General features: G+C 43.1%; 1 protein-coding gene and 1 long non-coding RNA gene across 3 annotated transcripts in view; both read right to left on the bottom strand.

Annotated features, from left to right (window-relative positions):
• Positions 1 to 6,050, bottom strand: part of LOC129620130 (uncharacterized) — a 32,187-nt gene extending 26,137 nt beyond the window's left edge. The window contains exon 1 of the long non-coding RNA XR_008698399.1: positions 4,668 to 6,050. This is a non-coding gene — a long non-coding RNA (uncharacterized LOC129620130). The remainder of the gene's footprint in view (positions 1 to 4,667) is intronic.
• UST (uronyl 2-sulfotransferase) overlaps positions 1 to 20,448 on the bottom strand; it is a 322,187-nt gene that overhangs the window by 41,599 nt on the left and 260,140 nt on the right. For both annotated transcript variants that reach the window (XM_055535912.1, XM_055535911.1), the window contains 2 exons: positions 14,814 to 14,911; positions 12,604 to 12,761 (listed from right to left, as the gene is read on the bottom strand). In XM_055535912.1, coding sequence (XP_055391887.1) covers positions 12,604 to 12,761; positions 14,814 to 14,911 — 256 coding nt within the window. The remainder of the gene's footprint in view (positions 1 to 12,603; positions 12,762 to 14,813; positions 14,912 to 20,448) is intronic.

Below are 20,448 nucleotides of genomic sequence, written 5' to 3'. Positions count from 1 at the left end.
TGAGATATTAAAAAAATACAGATCAGGAAATGATATTTTTATTTGAACAAGATTAGCTGAACAAAAATAGAAGTTGCCATTGTAAAGTGTTGAGTCATGCTAAATGGGTAAGGACTGAACTTCTCTCAGTGTGGGGGGTACGTATTATAAGCAAAGACTGTCAGCGAGGCAAGATCATGACTCAGATCACAAAGACAGTTCTGGAAGTCTTTGTCTAAGGCTCTTTCCACATCACCACGTTAGGTACCAAGGCAGGTATGGATCTTGGAAGTTTGGGCACAAAAGCACAGGAAACTCACAGGGTCTTTTATAAAAAGATCAACTTTCACCCTCTGGGGTCAGGTCTCTAATCTTCTTGGCCCAGGCTCTAGGAGGATCTCAGCTTTGCTGAGTTACCAGGAAAGTCCAAAAGTTGAAATTTGTGGTGACTAATTCCACCCTCAGTAGCATTCTTACTCAATGCAAAGCATATTACTGTCAAGTTCAACTCAAAACTGCTCAAAGTAGAAATGATTAAATTCGCAAGAAGAAGAAATTCACCTCTAAAGGCAGAAGAATGCTGGTACCTCCACCACACACTCAGATATTATTAGCCAGCTCTTTGTCCGGGGAAATAAATCATAAGAGAGAAGACTGCACAAATGGCACACGCTATGCCTGGCCACACTGTGGGAGGCATCCGGGATTCTCCAGAGGATGAGGTTGGGAACTAGAAGGGATCAATTTCCCAGGGTACATGGGATGGGAGGTGGGGACTAGGGAAAAATTCTGAAGGGATGATCCCAAGAGCTCCCAGCGAGGAAGGCCAGAGGTATCGTCAGGGGACACAGCCAGCTCACCCTTGAGTCAGAGACGGGCTGCCAACAGGAGGGGAGTTCATGCTGGTGGGCAGAGAGGGGAACGTGGGGGTCAGAGAGGAAAGTAGGTTGTGTCTGGAGAGTTTGTGGGGACGTCCCCCACACCGTGGAACAGTGCAGGGCCGACTGAAGCCAAGGGGTACCCTAGGCCTAGACAGTGGCTAGATCTTGGGTGTGGAAACCAGAAATGAAGCCAAGAGGAATAACCCAGCCCTCGGGACCCAGGAACCTGGCAGTATCCTGTTAGAAAGTGAGGGATCCTTGAGAGGTGGTCAGATGTGGCAGAGGGCATGGAACCTGGGGGGCTGGGGGTGGGGGTGATGCATGGCCCTCTGGCAACTGTGGCTTGGCCACTGGTTCTGGGATTGGTGTGAGTGACTCAGCTCCAGGTTGTACTGCATAGAGGTCTAAGGCCACCGGCACTTTTCCTGCCTTGGGCAAGACTGACTTAGCAGCAGGGTGACTGAGCTGTGAAGAATGGAGGACTCAGATCCAAGAGGTAAGGTCAGTAGGTAAGGGCCGAGGTGGGCTGGGATGCCCCTCATGCTCCCGCACTTGGGACTCCTATGTCTTCACACCCACACTCACATTTTTTTCTGCACTCATATTTTTTCTTCGTAACCTGCCTCCTTCCACGTCCGCCAGGTGAACAGCTATGCACCCTTCAAGGCCGGGCACAAATACCTTCAACAGGAGGTGTCCCTCCAGCCCTGTTTGTGATGATGCTCAGTCCAGACACGGTTTTCTTTATCTTTACACAGCTGTTCCCCAGGACTGGAGTGCATTACAGACACTTAAACATTTGCTCAAAGTGTTTGTTGAATTTTTCTAGTATTTTCAGATTATACCTGATATTTAAATATTATCCTTCACAGAAGAGGACTATTGGGGGAAAGTTAAATTACTGCAAAATCAGGCCATATGTTGAATAGAGATAATCTACAGATTTTATTATCAAGCTTTTACCTTCAAGTGCAATACATAAGGGTGCTTGCATGCGTGCACGCTAAGTTGCTTTAGTCGTGTCCAACTCTGTGCAACCCCATGGACTGCAGCCTGTCAGGATCCTCTGTCCATGGGATTCTCCAGACAAGAATACTGGAGTGGGATTCCAGGCTGTCCTTCAGGATAACGGTGCTTAGTACCCTGTATTATGCTTATGACATAATGGTGCTTAATGCTCTGCATTAGTGATTGAATATGAAGCATCTTTGGAGGGTCATAGGTTCACGGAGTTAGTGGTGCTTCTGGGGACAGAAGCTTGAATGTCTTTGGTCACTTGGGACTTGATAACTGTGGGCAAGCTATTCCACTCCTCCACTGTCAGCTTCCTTGTTTAGAAAATGAGACAAAGACTAACTGTCTTTCTCAACTTCAGAGGATTCGTGTAAGAATCGAGTGAGATCATCTATATGGAAGTACTTTATAAATGGCAAATTGATATGCAAATTACTATTGTTTAGGAACTGTTGCTGATGTTCTGATGCAAGATTAGTCACTCAAATACCTCTGCTTCTTACTAAGTGATTTAGCAGTTTGAATATGAATTGATGTTCGCACACAAACACACACACACACACACACAATGTGGTACCAACATGATTAGAATATGACTGGTAAAAAACAGATCTTTATGGAGAATATTGATGGTAGATGAACCAATAACAGAGTGGGGTCCTATTTTTATGAACAATAATTGAGTTTTTAAAACAACTTCATTGATGCCTGTAGATGGTTGGAATTTCTCTCAACCATTCTGTGAGGTTCCAGAATGTTTTGGGGTTTTGTCGTAGAGTAAATGGAATATGGTTCAGCGGTAGAAAGTCTACCTGTAGTGCAGGAAATTCAGGTTCACCTGCTGGGTTGAGAGGATCCCCCCAAAAAAGGAAATGGCAACCCACTCCAGTATTCTTTCCTGGGAAATCCATGGACAGAGGAGCCTGACCGGCTACAGTCCATGGGGCTGCAAAAGAGTCAGAAACGACTGAGCAACTGAGCAACAACAACAACAAAAGAAATAAGAAGTAGGAAATAAAAGATGAAAAACAGCATGTTTAATCCAATTATTACAGAATGATGGATGACTTTTATAAAACCAGGGTCGACAGTCAATCCTAAAGGAAATCAAGCCTGGAAGAATTGATGCTAAAGCTGAAGTTCCAAAACTTTGGCCACCTGATGAGAAGAGCTGACTCATGGAAAAGACCCTGTTGCTGGGAAAGACTGAAGGCAAAAGGAGAAGAGGGTGGCCGAGGATGAGATGGTCAGATAGCATCATCAAACTAATGGCATGAATCTGAGTAAACTCCAAAAGACAGTGAAGGCCAGGGAAGCCTGGCGTGCTGCAGTCCGTGGGGTCACAAAGAATCAGACAGGACTTTGAGATGAACAACAAACAATGTTTTTAACCCACACAAACTTATTTGACTGTAAACCACCTCCCACTTCCTGAGCCCATCAGCTGTCATACAATACACTTTGGACTACTGCAATCAATTGTACTTGGAATGCTTTTGATATGATCCCATTTTTAGGCCCCAAATTGGGCATAATTGTATATCTGCCTCCAAGCATTCTGTAAAGGCCTCTCTGCAGATGGAAACTCTTAGGAAGCCGCAGGCATTTCCTTGAAAAAAATGGAGAGACCCTGCCATCTGCTGGACAAAGTTTGTCATAGCGTTCTGATTATGTAATTCTGCATATGGAAAATAAAGGTTTTTCAAGACCTGAATCTTAGGGTCCCAGTTAAAATGAAAACACCATTCACAATTAAATCATTGAACACCTATATTATATCTACTAAATAACATGATACAGAACAGTCTGAAAGATTTAACATTTGGCTCAAGTTAATGGTAATTGGTTCTGGTCACATCTCAACAATCGGTTTCATTTAAAGTTGAAATTTTAATGTCCTGATATTCCTGATAAGCGTTCAGGCATAAAAATAGATTATTTTTTAAAAATCCCCAGTGACCTGAATGGTATACGTTTTTCAGTCCCTGAGCATGTCACTCAGTAATATTTCTACTAAACTTATTCCCCTATGATTATTTAAGAATAAGATATTGGCCAGAATATAATTGTTCCTCTCCCTCCTTCTCTCTCTTCTATTTCTTTCTTTCACACTGAAGTTACAGAAAGAGAGTGGAAACCCTAGTTCCTCCCAGACACAGGCCTTGTCTCTCTCCTGTAAGGAGAGGCTGGGCAGGCTAAGAGTTAAGTTTTGAACACTTATCATCTGTTGGGGTTTCCCTGGTGGTTCAGATGGTAAAGAATCTGCCTGCAGTGTGGGAGACCCGGCTTTGACCCCTGGGTTGGAATGATCGCCTGGAGAAGGGAATGGCAACCCACTCCAGTATTCTTGCCTGGAGAATTACATGGACAGAGGAACCTGGTGGGCTACAGTTCATGGGGTCGCAAAGAGTTGGTCACAACTGAGGACTGACACTATCATACGTTAAGCTCTGGGCTAAGGGCTTTACATGGATTTGATCAGGTGCATCTCGCCACAACCTTCTGACATAGACAGTATTGTTTAGTTAAGTCGCTCAGTCGTGTCTGACCCTTTGCGACCCCGTGGACTGTAGCCCACCAGGCTCCCCCGTCCATGGGATTCTCCAGGCAAGAATACTGGAGTGGGTTGTCATTTCCTTCTCCAGGGGATCTTCCCAACCTAGGGATCGAACCCAGGTCTTCCGCATTTCAGGCAGATGCTTTAACCTCTGAGCCACCAGGGTTTCCCAGACAGTATTGTTTATGTGTCTTAAATAGATGGGGAAGCTGAGGGGTAGAGGAGTTACACCTTACCTCTGGTTGTCTGCTTAGGTGGAGGATGGACTTTAACACCCAGGCTGTCTACTCTACAGCCTGTGGTCTAATCATTGTGGTAGCCTGTCTCCCTGACAGAAATGCATATGGTGTGAGAGAGAGGGGTGGACAGCATGACCAGGGAGTGAATTGGGATCCCTGTCTTAGGGAAGGATGGATTCTGAACACTGAAGCCTGGGCTCGCCATGTCCTCTAGGTGGCGACAGCCTCCATAACTATACCTGGAATTGAGGAGGCAATGAGACTGCAGAGGATGGTGTTTTTTTTTTTCAGGGGAAAAGCACTCCCTGATAGCTCAGTTGGTAAAGAATCCGCCTGCAATACAGGAGACCCCGGTTGATTCCTGGGTCAGGAAGATTCGCTGGACAAGGGATAGGCTATCCACTCCAGAATTCTTGGACTTCCCTTGTGGCTTAGCTTGTGACTTTCACTTTCACTCTATAATTGTGTTAACCAACAGAAGGTAGAAAGAGGTGCCTTAAAACATTCTATGTAATATCTTAGTATCATAATAATAGATCCAATAGATCCTAGCGATCAGTCACCCAAAGTTGCATTTGCTCTGGGTCCTATAGGCAGAAGTGAAGTGAAAGTCGCTCAGTCCTGTTCGACTCTTTGCGACCCCGGGGACTATACAGCCCATGGAACTCTCCAGGCCAGAATACTGGAGTGGGTAGCCTTTCCCTTCTCCAGGGGATCTTCCCAACCCAGGGATCGAACCCAGGTCTCCCATATTGCAGGTGGCTTCTTTACCAGCTGAGCCACAAGGGAAGCCCACTGCAAGGGCAGAACCACTACATAAAGAGAACTCCCAACTCAGTGTTCTTTCCTTAAAGAATAACTGTTTTTTAAAACTAGCCAGTTTTAATTTTGTATATTAATACCCTCAGATTTGAATACTGCAAAGCCAATAAAACTCCAACCTTACATTGCTATACTTTTAATAGGAGTCTATCATTCATACCTAGTTAAAAAATATTTAAATTTTTCTTCTATTTATCATCATCACTGGGCTTCCCAGGTGGTGCTAGTGGTAAAAGAACCCACCTGCCAATGCAGGAGACATAGAAATGTGGGTTCAATCCCTGGGTCGGGAAGATCCTGCCAATGCAGGAGACATAGAAATGTGGGTTCAATCCCTGGGTCGGGAAGATCCTGCCAATGCAGGAGACATAGAAATGTGGGTTCAATCCCTGGGTCGGGAAGATCCCCTGGAGGAGGGCATGGCAACCCACTCCAGTATTCTTGCCTGGAGAATCCCAAGGTCAGAGAAGCCTGCAGGGCTATAGTCCATGTGGTCGCAAACAGTCAGACATGACTGAAGCGACTTAGCACAGCACATCATCATCATTTATAAAAATATTCAAGTGTAAACAGTTTTTTTTTTTAGAAACAAGACAAAGCACTTGATTTATGAATGAACTTAAACCCTCAAAGTTAGAAAGGAAGTCATTTGTTTGGAATCACACATATTTTCCTTTGTAGTGGCTGGTGGCCAGATTCACAAGGACAGTCCGCAAAAATCTAGGAATTCTCTACTGTGGCTCCAATGTTTACATTCGTAAAGGAAGCAAGTTGAAGAGGAATACTAATGTAATGCTAGTAAAGGAAAGTATTTAAAATACAAGAGAAAAGGATTGGACACCTGAGCTTTCGAGTCCTCAGGGAGGAGGAAGGTTGTAAGTTAAAGTCAGGTCGTACAGTTTCACATCTGGATGCTAGACCGGGCTGCTGAAGCGGAACAGCTGGGTTACTAACCAGGTCAGGGACATCTATGAGGGATGCTAATAAAAGAACTGTTCTTATCACAGATATTCACTTATTTCCTGCCTTTAATTATTTTACTTATTTGCTTTGGCCTTTAACACCACTGTGATTTTACCTCCTAAAGGAACTATGATTAAGAAAAATATTGATACCTCACAGCATGTCAGTTTTTAAGAGCTAAGGTGGAAAAGCATTCATGACCAGTTAACCCTTGTGGCTCAGGAAGTGTAAACTGTGGCCCTTCTGCTCACATTTTGGTGAATGACCGTGAATCTTAGTCTCTTCAATTCTTTGAGCTGGCTCCAAGCCTCTCAGTTTTGAAAGGTGAGGAATGAGCAAATGTAATTGAAATTGATCAATAAAAAATGAGACTGTATAATTTAATTACAGGAAGTTGCTCTTACCTAGTAACTCTATTTTGGCTTCGGTTCCCCCAATTCAAATTCACATCCAGGTTGGGCAGAGTTTACTGAGTCCTTGCTCCAAGGTACTGCCTCTGCCTCACAAATGCCCTTGGGCTGGTGAGAAATACCTGAGCATGTACTCTTGGTTACCCATCAGGCGAAAACTTTCATTTTTATTCCATCTTGAGTACTTATTATCATCAAGTTCTTCTGAGACATGCTTAATTGGGTCTCCACAGAATGCGAACACTAATATCAAATATATTCTTTAAAACTTTATGAAGACTAAATTTCTCAAAGACTAAATTTTTGGTAGGGGACAAATTTACTCATCAGCATAACTTCTTAGAGGAAATGAATGGGTGGGGTGCACAAACAGTTGAGATATTATTTAGGGAAGTTCTTAACTTCTCTAAATGGTGGGTGATTGGAACCCTTAGTACTGATTGGAAAGAATTAATGACTACCTTTCCAATCTAGAATAAGTGATGGCCCATTTGACTAGCAGACGTTATTTTTACCAGCTCCTCAATTATTGTTATTAGTGCTTTTTCTTCAGCAATGAGACTGGCCTAAATATTCTTCATCTTGCTGGAAGAGGATTACAAAGTCTATACATACCTGAATTTTTAAATAAAATAAGACAAGCACCAAAGAAAAATGGCCAGTGGAGTGTTTGCACCTTAATCCAACTTCACGGTCAGTTTAATCTACAGAGTTTTAAGGTTCGGTGTTTCTGTTCTCTATCCCCTAGTCTACTCAGTTATAAAATTTTTGTATAAAGGGCAAGAGCAGCGATTTTAGCGTGCCGCCATCTGTGAGTTTAGACTGAAAAGGCCCAGGGGAACTGGTTCTGGTGTGAATGATCAAGTGGCCTCCGTTAACCTATCTGACGCCAGCTTGCGGGTTTGCGGCCATGAGAAGACAATGCGGGGGTCTCGTTCTTGCAGAGGCTCAAATGCTCGAGAAGCTGGAGGGCGTGGACACTCGTCTTCCGTCCCCTGCCTCTGGGGAGGTGGCCATTCTTCAGGGCACGGCAACTGCGGAGCTGCTGGGCCTTCAGTGTTACCATAGATAAACCTCACAGAAGGTGCCCAAGGAGAACACAAAACCCAGGGGAAGTGTTGAAAGGGCAAAGGAGGGCCCTATTTAAAAACCTGACCATTCAGAGCTTGTTACATTGCTAGCTCTCCCAACTGTACTTCCTGCTTTGGAGACACACGTGCAGAGCACACCTTGAGGTCCTTGATGTAAGTACGTGGGAATTGTTCTCTGAATAAGAGAGTTGGGAGACCAAGGCAGTCACTTTCCGCCAACCAGTCCCTGGTGGTGGTAGGGCCACCTACCACCTACCTACAATGAAACAGAAGTCAGGGACCCTGTAGACAAGAACAGTTCACCCGGGCATCAGTACCTGCTCATGATGTAGTGCGTGGTCTCTGCCTGGCTGTCGGACATGTAGGGCAGAGGCTGTACTGGGGGAGCCCTTCCCCTGGGCTTTATTTCCACAAGGCAGAATAACACCTCCCAATTCAGAACAACCAAACAATAAATACATTAGTGACTAGGCAGTGTTGTGGCAGCAGTAGATTAAGAAGAACAGGGCAGAAACAATGTTGTTTGTCATTTTCTTGAGATAAAATTATAATAGGAGAAATACACAATGGGCTTCTCAAAGTAATCACATTTACAGCGACACCACGGGCAACCCTTGTAATCTCTCTGCTGCATTCTGCTTCTCGCTTCTATTTGGAAACCACTGCATTTGTTAGAGGAAAATCATGACTGTATTCTCAGTGTGCCGCTTCATCTGTTCTATGTGCTAGGATTCACTTTTTTTTTTTTTTGCATTTTATTTATTTATTTATTGCATTTTATTTATTTATTTATCTTTTATTGAAGGATAAATGCTTTCCAGAATTTTGTTGTTTTCTGTCAAGCCTCAACATGAATCAGCCATAGGTATACATCTATCCCCTCCCTTTTGAACCTCCCTCTATCTCCCTCCCCATTCCACCCTGCTAGGTTGATACAGAGCCCCTGTGTGAGTTTCCTGAACCATACAGCAAATTCCATTTGCTATCTATTTTACATATATTAATGCAAGTTTCACTGTTACTCTTTCCATACATCTCACCCTCTCCTCATGTCCATAAGACTTTATGTATGTTTCTCCATTGCTGTCCTGCAAATAAATTCTTCAGTACCATTTGTCCAGATTCCATATATATATATATATATATATATATGCATTAGAATATGATTTATCTTTCTCTTTCTGGCTTACATCGCTCTGTATAATACGTTCTAGGTTCATCCATCTCATCAGAACTGACTCAAATACATTCATTTTTATGGCTGGGTAATATTCCATTGTGTATATGTACCACTATTTCTTTATCCATTCATCTGTTGATGGACATCTAGGTTGCTTCCATTTTCTAGCTATTGTAAATAGTGCTACACTGAACAATGGAATACCTGCGTCTTTTTTCAATTTTGGTTTCCTCTGGGTATTTGCCTAGGAGTGGGATTGCTAGACCATATGAGCTTCTGCACATCAAAGGAAACTATTAGCAAGGTGAAAAGACAGCCTTCAGAATGGGAGAAAATAATAGCAAATGAAGCAACTGACAAACAACTAATCTCAAAAATATATAAGCAACTCCTACAGCTCAACTCCAGAAAAATAAATGACCCAATCAAAAAATGGGTCAAAGAACTAAACAGACATTTCTCCAAAGAAGACATACAGATGGCTAACAAACACATGAAAAGATGCTCAACATCACTCATTATCAGAGAAATGCAAATCAAAACCACTATGAGGTACCATTTCACACCCGTCAGAATGGCTGTGATCCAAAAGTCTATAAGCAATAAATGCTGGAGAGGGTGTGGAGAAAAGGGAACCCTCTTACACTGTTGGTGGGAATGCAAACTAGTACAGCCACTATGGAGAACAGTGTGGAGATTCCTTAAAAAACTGGAAATAGAACTGCCTTATGATCCAGCAATCCCACTGCTGGGCATACACACTGAGGAAACCAGAAGGGAAAGAGACACGTGTACCCCAATGTTCATCGCAGCACTGTTTATAATAGCCAGGACATGGAAGCAACCTAGATGTCCATCAGCAGATGAATGGATAAGAAAGCTGTGGTACATATACACAATGGAGTATTACTCAGCCATGAAAAAGAATACATTTGAATCAGTTCTAATGAGGTGGATGAAACTGGAGCCTATTATACAGAGTGAAGTAAGCCAGAAAGAAAAACACCAATACAGTATACTAATGCATATATATGGAATTTAGAAAGATGGTAACAATAACCCTGTGTACAAGACAGCAAAAGAGACACTGACGTATAGAACAGTCTTATGGACTCTGTGGGAGAGGGTGAGGGTGGGAAGATTTGGGAGAATGGCCTTGAAACATGTAAAATATCATGTATGAAATGAGTTGCCAGTCCAGGTTTGATGCACGATACTGGATGCTTGGGGCTAGTGCACTGGGACGACCCAGAGGGATGGTATGGGGAGGGAGGAGGGAGGAGGGTTCAGGACGGGGAACACATGTATACCTGTGGCACATTCATTTTGATATTTGGCAAAACTAATACAATTATGTAAAGTTTAAAAATAAAATAAAATAAAAAAAAAAAAAAGCTCATACACCATGATTGAGTGGTGCATTCAGGGATGCAAGGATTCTTTAATATAAACAAATCAATCAATGTGATACCCCATTTTAACCAAGTGAAAGATAATCTCAATAGATGCAGAAAAAGCTGTTGACAAAATTCAGTATCCATTTATGATTAATGGTGAAAAACTGAAAGCATGTCCACTTTCATGACTATTATTCAACATAGTTCTGGAAGTCCTAGCTACAGCAGACAGAGAAGAAAAAGAAATAAAAGGAATCCATATCGGAAAACTATATGTAAAGCTCTCACTGCTTAAAGATGACACGATACTGTACATTGAAAACCCTAAAGATAGTATCGGAAAATTATAAGAGCTAATCAGTAAATTTAGGAAAGTTGCATGATACAAAATCAATACACCAAAATCACTTGCATTTCTATATACTCACAGTAAAAAATCAGAAAGAGCAATTAAGGAATCAATCCCATTTCACTGTGGCACCAAAATAATTAAATATCTAGGGATAAACTTACCTAAAGAGACAAAAGAACTGTACACAGAAAATTATAAGACAAGAGTGAAAGAGATCAAAGAAGATATAAATAGATGAGCTATTCCATGTTCCTCGGTAGGAAGAAGCAATATTCTGAAAATGACTATACTACAAAATGCAAATTCAATGTGATCCCTGACAAAGCGCCAATGACATTTCTCACAGAACTAGAACAAAAATTTCACAATTCAGAAACATGAAAGACTCCAAATAGCTAAAGTAGTCTTGAGAAAGAAGAAAGGAGCTTGAGGAATCAACCTTCCTGACTTCAGATTATACTACAATGCTATAGTCAGGAAGACAGTATGGTACTGGCATAAAAACAGAAATGTAGACCAATGCAACAAGATAGAAAGCACAGAAGTAAACCAATGCACCCACAGCTATCTCGTTTTTGACAAAGGAGGCAAGAACATACAATGGGGCAAAGACAGCCTCTTCAATAAATGGTGTGGGAAAACTGGACAAGATAGCTACATGTTCAAGAATGAAATTAGAACACTTCCTAACACCATAAACAAAGATAAATTCAAAATGGATTAAAAACCTAAATGTAAGACAAGAAACTATGAAACTTTTAGTGGAAAACATAGAACACTTGATGACATAAATCACAACAAGATCTTCTATGACCCACCTCCCATTGTAAAGGAAATTTAAGAACAAATGTAAACAAGTTACATTTAACCTAATTAAACTTAAAAGCATTTTCACAGCAAAGGAAACTATAAGCAAGGTGAAAGGACAATCCTCAGAGTGGGAGAAAATAATAGCAAATGAAACAACTGACCCAGGATTAATTTCCAAAATATACAAGCAGCTCATACAACTCAAACCAGAAAAACAGACAACCCAATCAAAAAGTGGGAAAAAGACCTAACAGACGTTTCTCCAAAGAAGACATACAGATGGCTAACAAACACATGAAAAGATGCTTGACATCGCTCATTATTAGAGAAATGCAAATCAAAACTACAATGAGGTATCACCTCTCACCAGTCAGAATGGCCCTCATCAAAAAGTCTACAAACAATAAATGCTGAAAAGGGTGTGGAGAAGAGGGAACCATCTTGCACTGTTGGTGGGAATGTAAATGGATGTAGCCACTATGGAAGATGGTATGGAGAGACCTTAAAAAACTAGGAATAAAACCATCATATGATCTAGGATTCACTTTTGTTAAATGGACTTAGAGCCAGAGACAGCGCATCAGACGATGGCTCCCTCCCATTTGCCCACCTTCCCATCCACGGAAGACCCAGCAACACGTTCAGGACAATGCTGACGGGGATGTTGCCAATTTCATTTTCCAGAGGGAGAAATGGAAGCATCAGGCCTTGAAAACATTGTGAGTTTATGTTTGGCCCCGACGCTCAAGGCTTTGGGATCTGTATCTCGTGGTTCTAACCTTGCTTTGAAGCCAGGGGAACCTCCCTTCACTAACAGAGGAGGTGATTCCATGTCTTTATTTCCTGAGTTTCCTTTTCAAAGCGAGTCACCCTCCTAACAGAGAAGAACTGCTTACAGATGGAGTTACCTGGGTCTTTGTAGATACTGAGCACACCCTTGAAGTAATGAGGTAAAAATCTTTCCAGTAAAAGCAGCACGTCTTCCAACTCTTCGAGAATCCCCACAAGCAGGAAGTTTTCATTCACGTTCAGTTTTGCTCTTTCAAGGGCCCATTCACCAGGCTCCCTTTATGGATAGAAAAATGATTTTTAAATCAAAGGTTGGTTTTCAAATGCAGCAACAACATGCTGGAAGTTTCTCCTTTCTCCTACCTGCCCCCATTCACCAAAGTCCAAATCCCACTTCCTTTAGGGACCAGCCCAGATGCAGCATCTCCAGCCGTGGTCCAGCTGGCCCCTGCCCACCATCTCTCCTCCAGCATCATCGTCCCTGTCTAGTGCCAGGCCTGGGGCTCTTGAGCTTAGTGAGCCCCAAATAAATGTTGGTTATATGGCCCAGGCAGCTAAATATCAACAAACGCTGATTAGAATGGCTTATTTATTTATTGGCCACACTGCACAGCATGTGGGATCTTAGTTCCCTCACCAGGGATCGAACACATGCCCCCTGCACTGGAAGCACAGAGTCTTAACCACTGAACCACCGGGGGCGTCCCTAGAATGACTTTTTAATAGAAGGATCAAACCGAATCCATAAAATGAGAAGTTTAGACATAGGAAACTTACTGATATTGATTTCTGTAGAAATCAAAATAGGTGTCAGGTCATGACTGCTAATCATCTTATTCTTCTGAGAAATTTAAAGACAAACTTTTAAAATTATGATTACAGAAGGGAAACAGCCTAATTTGCATTCGTAAGGCAGATCTCTGAGCCGACAACACTGTAAGGAGCCCAGCCTGCGGATCTCAGGAACTAGGCTCCAGGCCTGACTGGTTTTTACCATCTGGGGGAATTTGGGAAGCCAGGATTATTTTTTGAAAAATTTTAAACAATCCTTATTTAGCTCAAATAATTGTTGTCAAGGTGGGAGAAGGTGACATTTTGAAAGTGTTCTGACGATCATCACACATGGACCAAGATAAAGCACAGGTCCTTGCCCCAAGGCTGGGAAATAAACAATTTAAAAAGTACTTTAAGGAGTTACAATCATGTTTCTCGGAATAAATATGTTCATTGTGTCAGAAAGGGAGACATCGGGCCCCAGATCTTCCCAGGATCTGAAGCCCTGACCCTGAAGCAGAAGGCATGTATTACAGAGCCGGGGTGGGTGAGGGAGGCTTCCTGAACTCAGGAGTTTATGATGAAGCCGACATGTCTAGCCCCAGAATTCTGACCATAAACAAAGCGGTAAATTCAGCAAAACGTCAGTAATAACTAAGCAGCAACCACAGTGTCAGCAAAAAGTACAATGAATAAATAAACTGCAACTTGAGACAGCTGTGTGTCCCCTGCTCCCAACCCCTGGTCTCTTTAGACCTTCTAATCAACCTCTCCTTTGGAGGGAAATGTCACTTCTGGCATCTGGGTTTATTTTCCACCAAGCAAAGATAATATTCATCATTACCACCATTTCTTCTGGAGGCTACACACGTCTAGTGTACAGGAAGTTTCCAGTGTAGCTGGATCAGAACTACCTGGGGAGGGGGTCATAGTAGCCTGGACCCCCATCTCAGAGACTGGGATTAGGTGGGGACTCCTAAGAAGTTCCCCAGGGATGCAGAGGAGGTGGGTGGACCACATAAAGTGTCTGAATAAGTCACTTTATAGAGAAGGGTCTGGCATCCAAATAAGGCTGAGGAGTGATCACTAAAAGTACTTTCTTCTTCTCTAAGTGTCTCAGGAGAGAGACACTCTGGAATTTTCCACATGAGCATCCCTGTTTCGACCCAATTAGACACACCACACCTGCAAGGACACCCATCAGTGAAGCTGTCACTGCAGAGAAGCAGGCTGGGTGCACCCCCCTGGGCTTTACTATCTCATGAGCTGGGTAGTGACAGATGTATGTTAAGAATGAAGAAGAGTTTGATTGGCATTTCAGTTACACAGCTTTAGGGGTGGTCCCCAAGGCCCCCTCTAGATCTTGCTTTGTTAATTTCCTTATTTATAAGACATTCAGAGTCTCAAATGTGATCTTGAGAGATTAGCAATAAACATTAACTGAATTCCAGAAGCTAGGGAGACTGGGGACACAGGTGCCTGAGCAGCGCCAGCTGGTGGGTTTCCTACGATCATCGTCCACGTAAGCATGTCATGAACCTGTTTCAGTCTTTACCTGCATCTGGGGTGCTGTCCACAGAAATATGGAATGATGTAAAATAACCTGGGGTTGGAACACTCGGGGTAGTTTTCAAGAATACACTCATTGATGTCCTAGAAGAGAAAACACGGCAGTGAGAAGGCTGGTGGTCTCTGCAGGGCTCTGCCAAGTGTCAAGAGAAATTGATACTTCAATGACATGGAAACGCTTTGAGAAGATGTAGAAAACTGATGGAGTTCGTGAGAAGACTTTCTTTTTTGCCTCACACCAGCCTGCTCCACCGGGCAGGTGCACACGTGGTCCCAGCATTTCAGAGAATGTTTGTTCTGTTGAGTTAACAGAATTTTTGTGTTTCCCCGTGGCCTGAAGTCTCTGCCTGGATCACAAGCATCTTGGAGCAGTCCTGCTGGCTGTGGCTAGTTGTGGTCCCAGCAGTTATAAGAAACTGGAAAGTATATAGTGGGCATTTAACAAATATTTTTTTAATGGATTCAGTATGATTTAATTCTTAGTTCATCCAGACTTCATCAGAGATCCCTATACAGCCAACCCTGTAGAACTTTCCTGTGTATCCCTGTGTATCACATATCCAAAAAATACTTGTTGTTATTCAGTTGCTAAGTCGTGTCTGACTCTTTGCAACCCCTGACCCCGTGGACTGTGACCCACCAGGCTCCTCTGTCCATGGAATTTCCCAGACAAGAATACTGGAGTGGGTTCCCATTTCCTTCCCCAGGGGATCTTTCCCACACAGGGACTGAATCTACATCTCCTGCTTGGCAAGTGGATTCTTTACCACTGAGCCACATGCGAAGCCCATAACAAATACTTAAGTATTGAACATAGTCACATAAAGGGTTTGTAAATTTTGGAGGGGCTGTAAAACCATTTCTAATGTTATATTAGGTTAGAAAGTGAATGTTTGCCTACAGACATTCTCTCACTTTCCAAGGCAACAGTTGTCATTCCCAGATAGCAAATTTGTAATTTCCGGACAGAAAATTTCTTTTCTATGAGGCTGAATGTGGGGTCTTTGTCAGCATTATTGGAGCTTACAGTGGCTTGATGGGAGATGAAAAAGAGGGCTAAAAATCCACTTTCATTAAGGCAGATTACATTGAATACCCCACATAAGACATGTCTGTGGAGAAGGAAATGGCAACCCACTCCAGTACTCTTGCCTGGAAAATCCAATGGATGGAGGAACCTGGTAGGCTATAGTTCATGGGGTCGCAAAGAGTCAGACACGACTGAGTGGAAAAAAAAAAAAAAAAGATATGTCTGGTTATTAGGTATTTCTAAGGAGAAAAGATAACCCAATTTACAAACAAACCAAATAGCTGTGGGATGCTTTTCAGAAATATTACTGGCAAGGCGGATTAAGAGCGGTCCCATGGCCAAAGGAGTTTATAAGTCAGTTGAAACCACTGAATCTGATATGATTTGTGTAAGTGGTTAGTTATTAAAAAATTTTTTTTAGTTCCAGCTTGTAGTTGGAAAAACATAACTTACATGTCTTTTTTCTTTTTTTTTTTTTTTTTTAGGACAACCTTTTCTTTTCCCCCTCATGCTTCTTTAGTTTATGTAGTAATTAAATAAATTACACAATTACAATAACGAATTCAACTGGAAGAAAGAGATTCAGCAAACATGGTCCCACGGTCAGTGGAGTTTATAAGTCTGTTGAAGCCACTGAATCTGATATGATTTGTGTAAATGGTTAGTTATTTAAAAATTTTTTTTAGTTCAAATCGGTGGTTAGAAAAACAAAACTTAAACATCTTTTTTTTTTAGGACAACCTTTTCTTTTCTCCTTCATGCTTCTTTGGTTTATATAACAATTAAATAAATTACACAGTTCAACTGGAATAGAGATTCAGCAAAAAACAGACTGTAGTTAAAGACTTGGGCCTATCGTGGGAAGCAGAGGTGTGTAGTTCCCAGAGAGGAATATACTAGAAGTCAATGGAACAGTGAGCGCCAGCACATCCAGCCACGCGTGACGTGAAGGGTGGTTAAGAGCACCTCATTGTGTATGAAAGCCCATTAAAAATGCAGGATGTTAGACCCAAAATACCTTTCTAGGAAGAATTTGACACAGAGAGATGTATGTATGAGACTATTCATTGCTGTAAGATTTATGACAACAAAATATGGCCGAGCTCACAGTTCATTAATGGGGGATTGATTCACAGAGCAGTTCTGGTGCATTCCTACCGGGAAACACGCATGGGGCACCCAGAAAGGAGAAGGATCTACACACACTGTCCTAAAAACTGTTCACGATGTTTGCAGGTGAAATAAAGTCGATTACAGGACAACATGAACATGTAGGACAACACAAAAATAAACTTATGTGTTTACAAAAGGACTCAAATATCTGGAAGGATAAACACCAAACTGTTCAAAGAAGTTGTTTATGGTGGTAGATGCAATGGAAGGTGGGAATATATTGAACTTGTACTTTGATTCATGTTTGGAATGTTAGCTTTTATTGTAATGTATGTATTTTAGTTTTACCATCAGAAAAGTGTGAGAGCTATACATTGTAAAGGGCTTGCCTGGTTGCTTAGTGGTGAAGAATCTGCCTGCCAGTGCAGGAGACCTAAGGGACTGGGGTGTGATCCCTGGGTTGGGAAGATTCCCTGGAGGAGGAAATGGCAACCCAGTCTGGTATTCTTGCCTGGGAAATACCATGGACAGAGAAACCTGGTGGGCTACACCACATGGGATCGCAAAGAACCAGACACAACTTAGCGACTAGACAACAACAAACACATTGGAAAACAAAGTAAAACTTGTGTGGGCGGGTGACTGGGCTTTGCTTTCAGGATGCTCACCCTCCAGGTATCCTCCGGCAGCTGGCGTCCCCCAGCGACCTAAGCCTCAGGTCAGAGCGCCCAGTAACTGGGCGGGGGTCAAAGGGAGGGAGCCTGGAGCTGGGTGAGAAGCAGGGCACAGGACACTCCAGCGAGGCCGTCATTGTCCGAGACAGAGGGTCTGTCCTCTGAGGTTGAGATTTCACAGTAAACGGCTGAGTAATGCGACAGTGATTTAGGGGGTGTCCAGAGATCCTGCCCATACACGGTCAGCCCCCCAGAGACCTGCATTAACACCAGCGGTGGGGCAACAGAGTCCAGCAAAGCCTCCCACAGAAACTCTCACAGCACCTGCGCTCCTCCAAGTCCACTTTCCAGTTGCCTTTTAATAAGAACTTGTGTAATTGTTTGTTTAGGTGGTGAGTCCAGGAGAGCACAGATGTCTGTTCTCTGCATCTCCAGTGCTTAGCACCCTGCCTGGAAAAAGCAGGGCTGCAATAAATACTCAGCGAATGAATGGACAAATGGCAGAGGGACTAAGCCAAGACATACAACCGCCATGCTGTCCCCAGAGATCTCGAAGGAGTGGGCAGAGGACATCAGCTGGTGGGGGCGAGGAGGGCCGAGGACTACAGGGACCTCAGAAGGACTTTCCTCTATTGGAATCCACAAATAACCTCCCGAGGTCAATTTATGGGAAGATATAAATTCCAAGTTCAAAAATTGTTGTTAACCTTTCTTTCTTAGAGCAAGACGTGTCCTGGGAGATTTCAAAGAGTTCCATTTGAGCCCATTAGGTTGATGAATGGTGTTGGCCACAACCAGCTTATGGAAATGCTATAGGAGAGCATAAATAAAAGATGACTCAGGTGTAAGGCCAAGCGGAAGCCGGAAACGAGCTGTGAAGACCCACGCACTTAGCTGCCTGTGGCTTAGCCACAGCGCCCAAGTGGTGTTGCTTCCCGGCAGCTCAAGAACTTGTGGCCTCAGGAGGCTGGTCTTGGCCACTCACACGGTCCACTCTTACTGGAACCCAGATCTTCAGAGAGTGACCTTTCAGTTTCCTGGGCCATCAACTGTGACAAGTGTCAACTCGGCTGCTCCTCTAGTATCCTGCTCTGATGGGCACTGTCCAGTGCCCCCTGGGGCCATTTGGTTTTCCCCTAGAGTTAATCATTTTTAGTGTTAGGCTTTACTATCTCCTGTTGTTTTACAATCACCTTTGTTCTCTTTGTACATATATAGTTTAAAATGATTATGCAATTTCATTTTTTTCTTCCCATGCAGTACTTATAGGGTAAGATTGCTTTAAATGAAAACCTTAATATATATTTTAAAATCTGCTCTAAGGTCATCATCATGGTGATGACTTTAGCCAAACTGGACCCCTTGCCAGTGCTTGATCTACGATTTTCTTATCTGGTCCTTGGATCTTGGTATCTACCACAGCAGCCCACAAAACACTCTCCTGCCCATCTAGCTCACTTTTAAGATTGGATATAAACATAAGACCCCACTCTGACCATACTCTCGATTTATTAGGGAAATGAGATATCTTGTATAAATACACTTTCCAGATAACTGAGTCCATTTAACTGCCAAAACTACAATAAAAAAGGACCAGTTTGGTTGAATTTCATTCTAAACTATGCTATTGTTAAAAGTGTACACTTACACTCTCTAGGTTTTCTTTGTGGGTTCATCTTCCTTCACTTGGATCTTTTAGCAAAATCATCTTCTGTTGGTTTGCTCCTGTAACATTTTCGCTGGCTGGACTGTGATGAATAACACCAAGTGCCAAAGGCCCCACAGCACCCAATGGAAACCCCAGGCACTACACAGGATCCCTGCGGGTCCTCCCTGATTCCTCTCTCACCCTTACTCTCCACAGCACTCAGTGGCCCCTCCCTGCAACTTGACCCCTAAAAGGTTTCCTAATCTTCGTTCTCCCACCCATTCCACACCTCAATCCCCGCTCAACTCATCCGCTGCTACGTAGTATCCCTTCCATTTCTTCTGCCCAAATGCATTCTGCACAGAGTTGGCAGTAACTCAGCTGAAATACAAATTCATCCACATCAGCCCCCTGTTCAAAAACTTCGAAGAATTCTTATTGACAATGCAGTGGGAATAACAAACAGGCAGGGCACCTGTTAAAAATATTAATTCCCAGACAGGCCTTCCAGAGTGCTTGATGTAAATGGGTTCTCTGGGGACGAGGCTAGAAATCATTTTAAAGAAGAACCTCTGGGAGATTTTGAAGAGCTGGTTACTGTTCACGAGCAGCAACATTGTGCCAGTAGGGAATTCCATGCCTGGCTCATCCGTCTCCCTTGCCTGCATTTCCTTCTCCCCTGGTCTCAGAGGAGGCCCAGGTTTTGGCGGCATTTCAGGCAGAATGAGCGTTAGCATCCTCCAGTCCACTTGTAGAGAAGGAAAGGCTCTAGAAGCTGGGGAAGAATTCAGGACCTGACAGCAGTTTCAAGGCAACTCCTGGTGAACCCTCTGAGTAGACAAAGCACATGCAACTTATATAGTGTGGTTTGCAGCATTCTCAGCATCCTTGGTCCCCAATCAAAAAAATCTCCACACCTCTTACCAGTGGTCCTGGGACTTTGCTCATTTAGTAAGACAAAATAAGTGGCGTCTGCAGTATGCTTCTCTTTCATTCCATGATCTTGCATCATCAAGCCCTCTCCAATCCTATGGCTAATCCTCGGCCCAGAAAGGAAGGGTCTAAGAAGTTTCAGAAAAATGAAAAGTTGAGGTATACATGGTCCATGGTGGGGGAGGTGTACCCAGATGGACAGGACTCCAGGTCCCCCAGCCCT

The sequence above is a fragment of the Bubalus kerabau genome, chromosome 9, assembly GCF_029407905.1.
Source record: "Bubalus kerabau isolate K-KA32 ecotype Philippines breed swamp buffalo chromosome 9, PCC_UOA_SB_1v2, whole genome shotgun sequence".
Classification (NCBI taxonomy): domain Eukaryota; kingdom Metazoa; phylum Chordata; class Mammalia; order Artiodactyla; family Bovidae; genus Bubalus; species Bubalus kerabau.
Note: the sequence above shows the minus strand (reverse complement) of the source record. Positions and strands in the feature narration are given on the sequence as shown.